General features: G+C 45.0%; 2 protein-coding genes across 3 annotated transcripts in view; one reads left to right on the forward strand and one right to left on the reverse strand.

Moving 5' to 3' along the window:
- fam53b (family with sequence similarity 53 member B) overlaps positions 1-10,673 on the forward strand; it is a 98,029-nt gene extending 87,356 nt beyond the window's left edge. For both annotated transcript variants that reach the window (XM_060939211.1, XM_060939210.1), the window contains one exon: positions 9,687-10,673. In XM_060939211.1, the coding sequence (XP_060795194.1) occupies positions 9,687-9,965 (279 nt within the window). In that variant the 3' untranslated portion in view covers positions 9,966-10,673. The remainder of the gene's footprint in view (positions 1-9,686) is intronic.
- A 2,478-nt stretch (positions 10,674-13,151) lies between these two features.
- On the reverse strand, positions 13,152-14,845 carry LOC132898660 (uncharacterized). Its single transcript, XM_060940375.1, has 3 exons — positions 14,811-14,845; positions 13,842-14,492; positions 13,152-13,740 (listed from the first exon to the last, which is right to left on the reverse strand). The coding sequence occupies exons 1-3, from the start codon at positions 14,843-14,845 to the stop codon at positions 13,152-13,154; spliced, it is 1,275 nt and encodes a 424-aa protein (XP_060796358.1).
- Positions 14,846-15,100: the final 255 nt, after the last annotated feature.

Raw genomic sequence — 15,100 nt, forward strand, 5'->3', positions numbered from 1 at the left:
GTTTTTTAAAGATAATCCGATGAAACCTGTCAGGTCGTGGCGTCAGTCGTGCGCTGGTGTGTGGTGCAATGATGGAACCTTGAGGGGTGTTTTTTATATATTTTTTTGGGTGATAATTAGCACGTGGATTACTGTTACCCCTTTTCCACCAAATCAGTTCCAGGACTGGTTCGGGGCCAGTGCTGGTGCTGGTTCACAACTCGTTCAACTTGCGAGCCAGCTGAGAACCAGTTTGCTTTTCCATAGCTCATGGTGCTAAGGGAAGCCACGTCATTATGTCGCTGTATACGTCAGTTACGTCGCTACGTTTGCATAAACCTTGGCGCGAATATCGAAGCAAAAACAACAATAATAATAATGGCTGACTTCGCGTTTGTACAGCTGCTGCCTCTCGTCGCTTAAAAATGGCGATCTTTCGCGGTCTTGTTATTGTTGTTGGTCTTAACAACTCCGCCCCCCCGCTGACGTAAGCGGTTCTTTCCTCTGGCCCAGCAGAGAGTTGGCGCTAGCCTGGAACCGGTTTTTCTGGCCCCAGAGCCAGTTCTTTGTCAGTGGAAACAGAAAACCCGGTTCCAAACTAAGCACTGGCCCCGAACCAGCCCTGGAACTGCTTTGGTGGAAAAGGGGCAATGGAGGATCAGTTCGGTTAACACACTTTGTAATGGAGTGGAAGTGCACAGTCCCTGTCTGCTGACGCATGTCCAGGTCTCAAGATGTACCTGATACAGGTGACGCAACACACATCTGGCTCTTACACTAACACTGCAGTCTCATCAGATGAGATGATGTCACACACACACACAGTCGCTCGTCATGCTTCACATCGCGTTCCAAAACGTTATTGATGGCGCGAGTCGTGTTTTTTGCATTCACAGAGGCGGATAAAGCCGTTCTCGATCCGGTTCCAGTTCTGAGGACTGAACGTTGTAATGAACAAATCACAGATTATTTGTTTTCCGTTGCATTTTGGAAAATGTCCCGACTTTTCCGTAAATGGGGTTGTACGTTGTTTAGTCCACGTTCCCCATGAGAAAGAACCCAAATTGATCCAGGAACATCTCTACCCTCATTAAAATACCAATATTTATGGATATGCAAATGTGAAGGAACCTCAGAGTGAATGTGTGGAAGGTAGTTCTTGTTTTTTCCCCCAAGTGATGTTTCTATGACGGCAGCTGTCCTGTCAGTCCAGCTGTTACTTTCTCTGCCTGTCTTGCTCAGTGTGTGTGTGTGTGTGTGTGTGTGTGTGTGTGTGTTTCCTCTGTGTGTAAGGGACAGAGTGGTGGAGGTGAAATATAGCCTGATTTACAAACCAAATATTTTGTCTCTGAAGCAACAAAGCTTGATGTGTGTGTGTGTGTGTGTGTGACTGAATGTGAAGGTGTGAAACACATTCCTGAAACTGATCACCTAATCTCACACCACACACACCCTATTCACCCCGAGACCCGCGTGCAGGGGTTTCCCCCGCTGTCGGTGCTGTACAGGGTGGTGAAGTTGGAGGATGGTGGCTTGTCACAGCTTCCTCTCGTTCGTATCACTGCGAATAAATGAGCCACGCCGATCTGACCTGTGAACTAGAGTCGTACAAACAGGATGGGCGTGGCTAGCTGGGTAACCGTTATCAATTTGTTAGCGTAAATGCAGATTCTTTTTCATAAAATAGACTAGTACAATACGGTATCCCTCAAGGTTCGGTTTTAGGCCCGGTGGTGTTCTTGTTGTTTCTTTGGATTCTGTCTCTCGGACCGGTCACATGATATGAAAATAATCTTTAATAATCAGTACAGATGCCTCAATACCATTTTTTTTTTCTTTTCAGACTGATAAATAAAAATACTTGATAGTAAGCAGTCAAGGGATCATCACAGAACATGAAACATGCTCTCTCTCTCTCTCTCTCTCTCAATGTTTCTCACTGCTCACTATCCCATAATCCTTTGTGCCTTCATTTCGCTACTCCTTGGAAGTTTGAAATGAACGAGGTGACGATTTTGCGTACAGTGGACGTCTAGCTAGACACTGCTGAAAGGAAGTGGGCGTGTCTCGGTGTTGAGTGCTCGCAGAATTGAAGCGCGCGCTCTATCTGTCTTGCGAAAGTTTCTCTGCATGTAAGCGGACGATATATACATTTTTTTTTTCATATCGCGTCACAATACTTACGATATCCACGATACACAGCGTGTCACGATACGGTGGATATATTTGCGAAGGAATTTCCAGCTCTGAATTTTGTGTTGTAAAACGAACATGACGATACCTGCGATGTCCTCAGAAAAGCGTCGCAGCTTATTTCGTCACGATATCGATGCATACGTAGGAGGCGTGGCCTAAAGCAGCTTTACTGTGCTGTTGAGCGTAAATGTTTGTGTTCTGTTTGGTTCGAAAACGTACAGAAATAAGAACGAACGTCTGAAACAGAACGTGCGTCAAAGCTGATCTTTGGCGAAATAGAGAAATGGTGCAAGTCGTAGGGTTTTTTTGGGGGGTTTGAGGCTCTTTGAAAATTATCTACTAAACAAATCTGCGGATAAAAGTGCTGAGGTGAAACAAAAGCAGAAAGCTGTACAGCTGAGTGAACAAGCTTTTCCTGTCAGTCCTGTGTGCTGTAACAGATGTGCACCAGTCACAACGTTCTTCTAAAAATAAATAAAAAAGGATGTGACGATTTTTTTTTTTTATCACATTAACCATCTGACTTAACAGTTTTGTAAACCAGTAACCTGCTTTGAAGACCTGTTTTTTTTGTTTTTTTTTTCCTGTACGGAATAATAAACCGCTTGACATCGCAGCTCACAAAAACATTCCGGGTTCTGTGAATATGCTAATTTGAAGGCCCCGCCCTGTTTTCCTGGTTAAGCGGTGTTTTCGTTACATGGCTCCGATTTGCATACGGAACCTGATTGGCTGTTCTGTTTTATGAAACAGTCAGTGTTGTATAAAGTACTGGGAACTCACACTCAAGTAAAAGTATTGGTACCCTTCCAAAAAATGACTTTGGTAAAAGTCAAAGTCACTGACTGAAATGTTACTTGAGTTAAAGGGTCCGTTTACACGAGGACGCTGTCGGGTAGGGTATTAGGCAGAAAAAGAAATTTACCAGTCAAAAATAATATTTTATATAATCCTGATAAGCGCCGCAGGTGCGAAGACGAGCGCCGCAGGCGCGAAGTCCCTCTAGGGGGGTCTGGGGGCATGCCCCCCCAGAAAATTTTTGAAATTTAGACTTCATTTCCTGCATTCTAGGACATTTTCAGGGTGAAATGGCGTGTAATTTTTGATCAGAAATATTGCATATTTTTACTTTGTATTTTTTTCAGTTTCACTCCTGAATGTATCAGATGTATGTATGGTGTTTGATTTGGTAACAAAAGTGAAAAGAAAATAAACAACAATGAATTGTATATAATCTTTTGATCTAGTTACAGTATTTAATAAAAAAAAAAACCAACAGTATTCTATTTTACCATACCCCAATGAAACCCCCTTGTTAATCAATGTATCACACATACCTTTTCTGTCTTTTTGTGGAAAAACGAATCAGTTTTTGTCACATTCAATTTGGGGCGTTTGTTGGGATTCATCTTGATCCAGAAGAGTGAGTCAGCAAAAAAAAATGCGGTTCTCCCGCCAAGAAAGAGGAAACTACAACGCAGGGTGTTTGGCAATTTTCGACCAATCAGAATTCGCGATTTATTCAGTCCGCATGTTACAAGATTCAGTGCGGGCCAAAATGGCGGAAACGATGAAATATTCTGATTTTTCATTTCAAGTTTTCAGTATTTTTCGTATTAAACTGTGTTTCTTACGATTTGTAAATGATGGCGGAACCACACACGGACTGGCCATCGGGAGTAGCGGGAGTTTTCCCAGTGGGCCGGTGGTTCAGTGTGGGCCAGCGGAGAAAAAAAAAAAAAAAAAAAACAGTTGCGCGCTGGCCTTTAATATGATAAGCAATGTTAACAGTTTCTTTAACAAACTGTTAACATTGCTTATCATATTAAAGGCCAGCGCGCAACTGTAATAAGCAATGTTAACAGTTTGTTAAAGAAACTGTTAACATTGCTTATCATATTAAAGGCCAGCGCGCAACTGTTTTTTTTTTTTTTTTCTCCGCCGGCCCACGCTGAACCACCAGCCCACCGGGAAAACTCCCGCTACTCCCGATGGCCAGTCCGTGTGTGGGCGGAACATAACTGGATTTATCGGATGACATGTGGGAGTATTCATGTGCGAAAATTTTCGGCATTATCGTCCGTTTCAGTATCCGTCTGTGTGTATACTTGCCCGTTGAAATCGGCAATTGCCCGTCAAATTTACGGGTGGACGGGTCTCTGCCTAATACCTTACTGTCGGGTAAAAACGACTAAATATTTTATCGGAAGTGCCTTTCGTCTACACGGGGACGGCGTTTCCGAGGCTGAAAAACGGAAAAAATTGAAAACGCCTTCCAGAGTGGATAAGTTAAAAACAGCCCCCGTTGCATATCCGTCTAAACTACCCAATACGCGAAACTCTGCTCGGATCTGCTCACGTCGGGTACGCGTTCACGTCATACATATGTCATATACTGTACATGCCAGCCCGGGAAGTAAGAAAGTAAGTAAAAAAGTAAGAGCATGTCTGATTACATCGATCCAACGGACCTTCAAGCCGCTCTGGCAGCTTTAATAAACGTCCAGGAGTCCTTCGAACATCTATAGCGAATCTGCACATATACCGCTAATGAACAGAGGCGGGTATAGTATGCTCTTACTTTTTTACTTACTTTCTTACTTACCATAGGCAGAGTAGTCAAAGTTTTCGCGGCGCAGATGCGCAGATCAGACAAGACAGAAGACGTTGCGCATGCGTGCAGACATAGCGGAGGTCTTTCACAGCACCACCTAGCCGCCTGGCATGCACATCCAATTGAATTCCACACATTTATGCGTCACCGTATAGACGCAGATTTCCTCCTTGAAAACGGTCGTGTAGACGCGGAAAAAAGTGAGAACGAAAACGGACTTTTGCGTTTTTGTTTCAGACCGTCCCCGTGTAAAGTGGGCCAAAGTCTTAAAGTATCTGACATTTCTTGCACTTAAGTATGACAAGTAATGCAAAAATAAATGTACTCAAGTAATGTAATTAAAAGTACACGTAAAAGTAAACAAGCAAAGGCGATCTGAATTTGTAATATTTTGGTAAACTGAAGGTAATTTGTCACCAATGCAATTACACTGCTGAAAATAGAGGTGCACACACAACCATTATAAACAAGAAAAAAATAAATTGGGAGGAAAATGAAGCTGCCTATCTGGCATCTGAAGATGGAGACCACAGTTCTGGCACTTTTTTTCTCATTTTTTCCCTTTGTTTTTTAAACTAAGAGAAGAGAAAGCACTGAAAATTAGGCATACATCACACCATTAAGAAAAAAACAAAAAAAAAAGCTGCTACTGTTATTGCACTTTATAAACTATGGCGGTGCGTACACGACCGATTGCTGTCATAATAATCAAAAGAAAAAAGTAATTTGGAGAAAACTGAAAAACCTGAGAAAACCGCGATGTGTTTCTTTAGATTGGACGGGGAGTTTCTATAAGAGAGAATTTCCACGTTTTTTGGAAGGCATAAGAGGCACTTCATTCGATAGGACGGATCCTTCACATCAACGTAAGAGAACATTGTGTTCAAATACGGCCAGGGGTGCTCATCATCAGGTTCCTCTTCATTTGTAGCCGAAGTAGCTGCTGTCTCCGTCTCCTCTTCCATCAGGGCTGTTGATTGCGAAGCTAGCTTTCTGCTTACTGCGTGAAGCCAACAGGTGTAGCCTACTGCTTGTCATGCACAAGTGGTGAACAAGCCCAGGCACGCCCTGACTTCGGCACTGTTTACACATACCCGGGTATTTTTAAAAACGCACGTTTTCTAAACTCCGTTTTTCAAAATAACTTCGTGCACACAGCTGCGTTTTTTAAAAAAAATTACGTTTATATTGATCCGCATAAATACGCTGTCAAGAGCTGTTAAACTACGCCAGAGTGCGCAGGCAACTTTTTTGACGACATCGACAGAAGCACGCATGTGAGTACACTCACCCTGTACGGTATGTACGGACGTACCAACTCTGCGAGTGACAGGAGTGAGGATCGCAACATTCTGAAATTTTCCTGCCATTCCTCCGGGACGACAACGCCATTCTCGAAATTCTCCCACCAGATAGCAGTCCGTCCAGGTCGAACCCAAAATCGCCGACGCTGGCGGTGGTACGGTCGGGCTCTTTTGGTCACCAGAAGCTCCGCAATTGCTGCCCTCCGAGCCCTAATGCGTCTCTGCTGCAGGGTTTTTTCTAGAAAAATTTAGTATGAGGGCGCTCACCATGGCGGGGGGGATGGTGCCGGTTGTCCCCCCCCCCCGCCGTGCAAAGCCTTTGAAAAATGCTCCAATGGGACATTCTGAGGCTATCCGAGAGGGAAATTGTAACAAATTGTCTGTCAACATTGAAAAAGAAAGAAGTAAGGCCAAAAAAAAAAAAAAAGTGTGTTTCCGGTAACATGAAATACTAAAATAAGGTCGGTAGGTAGGAAAGTTTTTTTTTTTTTTCTTAAATTTTTTTTTTTTTATTTTGTTCGAAAAAATTAACACAAGTAAACATCTTACAAAATAGTATTTTGGCACAGAATCCTTTATACCACACATCATAATAAAATAAGTGTTTTAAATCTTTAAACGAATAAAAAAAAAATCGCGAGAGTTCGAGTTATGATCTACGGAAGCGATATTTCATGATATTTTCATGTAATAACGTGAAAACACCTTATCAAGAAATAACATGAAAATAACATCCTAGGCTCGGCTACTTCCATTAAAAGCAGACGGCCTCGCCTAGCCTACTGTAGAACTTGGGTCGAGCAAAAACATGGCTGAATCCTGAATGACTCCTATTTGTATAAATAGGGGACTACATAGGCGGCAAAACGTAGTGTTTTTCCCTGCCATGGAAGTGCACTTGTATACTGAAAAGGAAGCAATTTGCATTACAGCCTTGAATGAGGATTCAAAATGGCGGCTCGGCTCAGTTTTCCTTCCTCCTTCAGTATACAAGTGCGCTTCCATGTTTATGCAGGAGGGCTGATAGAAGTGGCGAAACATTTTACTTTTTATCGTTTCTTTCACAACTTGAATGCGTTGAAACAAAAAATTATGACAAACTAACGCTGCTTACACTAAAATATCGAGGGAAATTTGTAATAAAAACTTTACGGTCGGCAATTTCGACGCGGAAATTCTCGATCGGTCGGGTTACCGGAAACACACTTTTTTTTTTTTTTTTTTTTAATTTGGCCTAATCTTCTTCTGCCCTGGACAGTCTTTGTCTTTCTTCCGCTTCGTGCCGCGGGATGACATCTTTAAATGCCCAAGTGTCAACAAAACCAACTCGCGAACTACTTCTGTCAAAAGCTCCCGCGCCGGTGGGTGAAAGGTCATTCAGTCTCGAGAAATCTCGCGCTACAAGTCAGCTGACCTTGTATGTAACCCATGTCAAATCTCGCGAGAGCAGCCGCGACAAGTAAACAACTAAACAACATGGCGCCTCAGTCTGGAAAACGCCAATTCGGATTGTTTTTGCGCCGTCTGGCGGTGTATCTACTATGATTGGAATATTTTTGGAGCAATTATAACGTATTTGATGATCAGACACATTGTCACGTAGTGTTGCTGGGATGTTTTCACGGAGTCGGTAAGGGGGCGCACGCCGAGAGTAAGAGGGCGCAGCGCCCCTGTTCCCCCGTTTAGACGAAAGCCTGCTGCTGGTCAATGAGCTTTATGAGCTTTATTCTCAAAAGCAAACAGGCGAATATAGCTCTTAATAACAGAAATGCTGCTACTCTGAGTGTTTCCATGCTTGTCATATGTACAACGGTCGCTCTTTTGTGGCGTGAAGATTGCCTAAAACTCCGTTTTGGTCTCTTTACACACAAACGCAAAACGGAGTTTTCAAAAAATCTCCACTTTTGCTGGGGTTTTTAGAAAGAATCATTTTCAGAGGAAAAAACTCCGTGTGTGTATAGATCCCTTTCACTGACGTCACCCGAAACCGGAAGTAAACAGACCCTGCGCCATTTTGGAAGACCAACAAACTCGTGATAAGGGGATAATAACGGCAGCGGTATGTGAACCCACGAGAATAAAGTGGAGTGGCAAACGACTTAAACAAACAAATCTGAGCTGTTTTATTTATGATTTATTGGCCCAACAGTAGACTTGAAAGAAACCTGTGTGAGACTTGGCAAAAAACTGTGGATATAATGGATAAGTCTGTGCATGATCTGCGGACACTTTGAGGTAAGCAAACGCAAGAAATTCAGATTTAAAACATGCTAAAGTGGCCCCAAGTTGATAACTGTATGAGGAGCAAGCCTCCCGGACTTCTACAATTTAATAATAATAATAATTTAGGATGGTTTGGGGCTTGCTCGCTGCTGCCAGGTTGGTTGTTGAGTAGCCTGACTGTTTTTTTTTCTTGCGTGTGGTATCATTGTTGACGCGAGGTTGTTTTTTGAACATGCCAATGCAGACACGATTTCCCCTGATGAGTTATGACTTCAGACGCGATGCGTGTGTGGAGTCCGCGTGATATGTGCGCAAGATAGGCTTCTCATGTGTTTGGAGATCCGCGCTCCGAGACAAGTGCAAGCACCCCAAGGGAAAAAAAGGGACCCCCCGAAAATATCGGCATAGTTCGAACACTGAGTGTAGGCACTGGGTGTAAACAACAAATAGTTTACAATGTCTGGGTAGCAAACAGATGGAAGAACTGGTGTCCGGTCCTCCTTATGTTTCCATTCTCCCTTCATATGGGTCAAACCCATCAATCACAGCCAGTTTCTCCACATACCGTGCCCTTTCTGCAGCTGGTAATGTACTCACATAACCCGAATTATCAGCCATCGTGTCACTTTACTCTCGCTCGTACTTTGTTTTATATTGTGAGTGCATGTACTTGGTCTTCCAATATGGCGCCTAACAAACTCTCGCGGCGCGGTGACGTCATGTGAAAGGGGTCTATAAACGAAAGGCACAAACGAAGGCAAAGGTCTGCGTATTTAAAAATACCCGGGTATGTGTAAACGGCGCCTTCGTTGCAGTCAGTGGGGTTAAAACACATTTTTTTTCCTTTTTTTTTGTAACAAGTAACTAAATGGCTCTTTGAAAATGTATCGGAGTAAAAGTATGCAATTAAGTTAAAAAATATAGTGAAGTAAAAGTGAAAGTTCTCAAAAATTTGAAAACTCAAGTAAAGTACAAAATCTCCCAAAATGTACTTAAGTACAGCAGTGAAGTATTTTTACTTCATTACTATACAAAACTGGAAACAGTAACCCGTTTCTGTTAAGCACGGCCTCTGGAGTCCTTTCTTCCTTTTAGTTTCAAGTTGGAACGTTGGCCGGGAGTTCCCCGATCCTGCAACATCTGGAGCGTTCCGGTACCACTCCACAGAGATGCAAATTCATACGCAAATGTGTATCTGTGTGCTCAAAATTTAAGCGCATTTGATGCGTTCACTCTCGACCCCATCGACACACAGGTGGTGTTTTGTAGACTCCGCCTACCTTCTGGTTCAGTGACAGCTATTTTGTAATTAACGTGATCGTACTGATACGGGATGTTAAACTAATGATGGTGGTTTTTGTTTTTGACAGAAGCAGAATTTCCAGAGCCTCAGTTGCCCTCGCGTTAACAGCGACGACGACTGTCGATCAAGCCAGACCCCGCCCTCTTTCGGTAGCCCCGTCCACCAGAGTGAGAAAGAGAAAGTGTATCCCTTCAGCCCGAAAGAAGACGACTCATCGGTCATCGACGACTCAGACGGCGACTGGACCAACGGGAAGGAGCGAGAACCTCCGTGGGCGGAGCTGTGCGGGTTGAGAAGGGACGTGTTGGGCGGAGAACTCGATATCGAGCAGATTGAAAGAAATTGAGACTTTTGTTGTTGTTGAGGATGTCTTTATGTCCTCACCACCTGCCCCGCCCATCTCACTTCTCACATCCTGTAGCGGTTCGTGCTTTTTGGAGCAGGGAGGGGGCTGAAGTGGGGGGTGAAATAGGACTCAGGAGAAACGGACGCACACAAACGGGATTGTGGGACGTTAGGATGACTCAGGGTGAATCTCAGAGTGGATTCTGGGATATCGGGGTTGTGCTCGTGCTCTGTTGCAGATATTGTAGCTTTTTAACTTTTTTTTTTTGTTCTTTAAAGGAAGTTTGAAACGACGGCATACGTTCTCAGAGTCCGACCTGCCTGTCTGTGCTGAATGAGGAGCGAATGGGGTCAAAATAATATAAATCTATATTTTTAAGGATGTATTCATTCATTTTTTTCCTGCTCCGTTCATCTGAAAGTACACGGCATGACGAAGGACGGAAAGGAAAACAGAAGAAGGATCTGAGAGCCGACTGCTGTAAAAACAGGGACTTACTGTCGAACATGCACTGGCATTGATGCACACATTACACACACACACACACGTCCTCAGAGTGAAACGCTTGGAAAGGGTTTCAGGTTTTAATAACGTTGATGATAAATGATAATTTCAAGCTAATAGAGTTTAATTCCTCTTTTTACAAAGTGTAACGTAAAATGTACTTATTTCTATATGAATAAACAGCGTTTAAAGTGTGTTTGTAAACTGGCTGCAGACTTTGTGTGTGTGTGTGAGAACACATTATTCAAATCCATAGTTCTGATGGTACAGAGTGGGCGTGGCTTCTGATGCCTGTGAGATATACAGTAAGTTATAAGGAGAACTCTAACAGATTTTTCTCGCTCTCGATCGTTTCTTCTTCCCGTGTTCGAGAAAGGTCCCCGTCACTGTTGCGATGCCCTCGGGATCTATCTTTTGCCTGGAAGTGTTAAAGGTCCCATGGCATGGTGGTTTGTTGATGCTTTAAACAGGCTCGTGGAGGTTTCCGGATGTTATATCCGCAGCCTTTCTCAAAATGAACCCTCGGTACGTAGATATAGCCTCCTGGGAGAAAGCCCCATTTCACCGCTTTTCCCAGTGCGTCGTTTTGCTAATGAGAAGCAGGAGGCGGGGAAGGGTAGACGGTGGGGGCGTGCCATGGGGGGAGGGCGAGGGGCTGCCGTCTGCCTCCCAAGCCGGCCAAGAGCGCTCCTCGTCGGGCACGGCCAGGTGGGCGAATGCCCTGGTCCGTCCGCCCTGTCTAAAAAAATGGTACAACTCGAGCCCATGGTAAAACTGGGACTTTGTCATTTTTTTCCGCATGAGGCCCATGGTAAAACTGCACTTCCAGGAGGGGCTGCCGTCTGCCTCCCAAGCCGACCGAGAGCGCTCCTCGTCGGGCACGGCCAGGCGGGTGAATGCCCTGGTCCGTCCGCCCTGTCTAAAAAAAAAATGGTACAACTCGAGCCCATGTACCTGGCTAACTGCAGGAAGCGGTTAGCTGCACAGCTAATGTAGCCATTGCTAGGCTAACGCACCGATTTTAAAACACGGCAAAACGACTTAACAGTTATACACTTACTTGTTCGGTGTTTGTTGCTGATGCGGCAGGGATGCTTGGTACGGACCCAGGCTTCAGTGACAGTTGATGTGCAAAACCTGCCCTGTACTGTCCCAAGTTGTGGAAACATTCATCAGGAAAATGCTTCCGACAAACATACACCGTCTTAGGTAGACTCGACGGCGTATTATTGAAGTAAATAAAATTAAGCCACTGCGTCTTCAGGGGCTCTCCCGTCGGCAGTAAAAACAGACTCCTTTCTGTGTTGTCACATCCATGTACAGCGCAATTTCCATGTTGTGTCTTCTATGGGCTCCTCACTACAAAATGTAGTCATGTGTTCTGCACATGCGCAGTAGGCTTCGCGCATGCGCAGTAGGCTTGGTAGGACAAAAGGCAACTTTTGAGTTGGGCGGGCAATCCATACAGTGGGTGGGAATCCAGAGGGGGGCGTGGGGATCATCTCCCTTGCTGACGTAGTAAAGGGAAGAGCTTATCAACGAGCCGTTTTGACGCGCCATTCTCAAATGTTGGGCATAGTTTGGTTTACACATTATGAAATTTCTAGCCACTGGGGTGACTTAAGAAGGTCAGAGGAACTCATTTTAACGTTAAAAAACCTCAGAAAGTGAAAATTTCATGCCATGGGACCTTTAAACACGACTCCAATTAAAGGCAAACAAAGCAGCCCATAAAGCTAAACTCCGCCCTGAAACACTTTAAATGTTAATAATGAATATTTGTTGCTCGGGGCTGTAGTTTATTTTTTGTTAATCATGTGAGAAGTTAGCGGTCGTCACGGGGACGCTGTTATTCCTAACTCGGTGAAACGAGCGCTTAATTGGAGGAAAAAAACAACAAACGTTTAACTCGGATATACGGAATAACGTTTAAATTTTGTCGTGATCCTTTTTCAGTGACGTCACAATCAGAAATCCAGCGCAGGTGTCGTGAATGACATCGCAGGTGTAGTGGAGACATCGTCTCACTTTCCAGCGTTTGCTGAGAATTCAGGAAACATTAAAGCTGCAATAGGTATGATATACCCTCCCCGGCCACTTTAACAGGAACATGTTGTTGGTTCTAAGATCCCTGTTCTTGGCTGCAGGAGAGGAACCCAATGTGTTCTTCTATTTTTCTGTTGCATGCTGAGATGCTTTTCTGCTCATCACGGTTGTAAAGAGTGATTATATGAGTTACTGTATCCTTCCTGGCAAAAAAAAAAAAAAACATCTCAAACCAATCTGCATTTTCTGATCTCTGACCCTCTCTCATCAACAAGGCGTTTGTTTACGTTCCACCCACAGAACTGTCGCTCACACTGTGTTTTTTGTTTTCCGCACCATTCTGTGTAAACTCTCGAGACTGTTGTGTGTGAAAACCCCAGGAGGAGATCAGCAGCTTCTGACTGGTAGAGAGGGAGACAGACAGGCGGGTAGTGTGAGAGACAGGGGGACAGGTCAACAGACAGAGATGGGTAGAGAGGGAGACAGATCGATAGGGAGACAGACAGAGAAGGGTAGACAGTGACACAGGCAGACAGACACAGCAGGGTAGAGAGTGACCTAGACTGGTAGAGAGGGAGACAGGTAGACCGACAGAAGGGTAGACAGTGACACAGACAAGTAGAGAGAGTGAGGCAGCTAGACAGACGGAGACGAGTAGTGAGAGAGACAGGGACACAGGTAGACAGACGGAGACAGGTACAGAGTGACACAGACGGGTAGAGAGTGAGACAGGTAGATGAAGGCGGGTAGAGAGTGAGACAGATAGATGAAGATGGGTAGAGAGTGAGACAGGTAGACCGATGGAGAATGGTAGAGAGTGACAGATGGGTCGAGTGTGAGACAGGGACACAGCTCGAGAGATGGAGAGCGAGGGAGACAGACAGGTAGAGTGCGAGACAGGGACATGGGTAGACAGACGGAGATGGGTACAGGGTGACACAGATGGGTAGAGAGTGAGACAGGTAGATGAAGGCAGGTAGAGAGTGAGACAGGTGGACAGCTGGAGAAGGGTAGAGTGACAGATGGGTAGAGAGTGAGACAGATAGATGAAGATGGGTAGAGAGTGAGAAAGGTAGACAGATGGAGGGTAGAGAGTGAGACAGGTAGACAGATGGAGGGTAGAGAGTGAAACAGGTAGACGGATGGAGGGTAGAGAGAGACAGGTAGACGGATGGAGGAGGGTAGAGAGTGCCACAGATGGGTAGAGAGTGAGTCAGGTGGACAGCTGGAGAAGGGTAGAGTGACAGATGGGTAGAGAGTGAGACAGATAGATGAAGATGGGTAGAGAGTGAGAAAGGTAGACAGATGGAGGGTAGAGAGTGAGACAGGTAGACAGATGGAGGGTAGAGAGTGAAACAGGTAGACGGATGGAGGGTAGAGAGAGACAGGTAGACGGATGGAGGAGGGTAGAGAGTGCCACAGATGGGTAGAGAGTGAGACAGGTAGACGGATGGAGGAGGGTAGAGAGTGCCACAGATGGGTAGAGAGTGAGACAGGTAGACGGATGGAGGAGGGTAGAGAGTGCCACAGATGGGTAGAGAGTGAGACAGGTAGACGGATGGAGGAGGGTAGAGAGTGCCACAGATGGGTAGAGAGTGAGACAGGTAGACGGATGGAGGAGGGTAGAGAGTGCCACAGATGGGTAGAGAGTGAGACAGGTAGATGGATGGAGGAGGGTAGAGAGTGCCACAGATGGGTAGAGAGTGAGACAGGTAGACGGATGGAGGAGGGTAGAGAGTGCCACAGATGGGTAGAGAGTGAGACAGGTAGACGGATGGAGGAGGGTAGAGAGTGCCACAGATGGGTAGAGAGTGAGACAGGTAGACGGATGGAGGAGGGTAGAGAGTGCCACAGATGGGTAGAGAGTGAGACAGGTAGACGGATGGAGGAGGGTAGAGAGTGCCACAGATGGGTAGAGAGTGAGACAGGTAGACGGATGGAGGAGGGTAGAGAGTGAGGAAACCCCAGGAAGGAGATCTCAGCAGTTTCTGAAATGCTCAAACCGACACCCACGCCACAGTGAAAGAAAGAAAGTCACACTGTGAGATCACGATTTTTCCCGTTCTGATGTTTGAAGGTTGTGAGCATTAACTGAACCTCGTGATTTGTATCGGCGTGATTTGACGCGTCGTGCTGCTGGCGAGGGATCGGCTGATTACACAACTGCAGAGAACAGCAGGTGGATGTAGGGCTGTTCCTAATAAAGTGGCCTGTAAGTGTAGCTTACAGGATGTCTACAGGTCATGAAACCGTTTTTCCGAAAGGGTTTTTCTCAGCCGCTTGATAAACTCGTACTGAAGCTGCAGCTTAAAGTGATTAGAGTTCATCATGTTTTATGTAGATTCCAGAATATTTGAACAAGTAAGACGTTTTTAAAAATTTGACGATTGAACCTTTCCTGATCTAAAACCAGTCTTTAGTCGCTGGTTTCTTTGGTTGGTGCTTAATTTGTTATCGTGCAGAAATTTGTACGAAAAAGCAGTTTGATCAAGAAATCTTACAGAAAGCGAATAGCGTTTTAAATTTCAGTTCGTCAGCCGCTATTTTGAGTTTCTGCTTCATGATGAGCGCCGCCATCTTGAAAC

The sequence above is a fragment of the Neoarius graeffei genome, chromosome 14 (assembly GCF_027579695.1).
Source record: "Neoarius graeffei isolate fNeoGra1 chromosome 14, fNeoGra1.pri, whole genome shotgun sequence".
Lineage (NCBI taxonomy): Eukaryota > Metazoa > Chordata > Actinopteri > Siluriformes > Ariidae > Neoarius > Neoarius graeffei.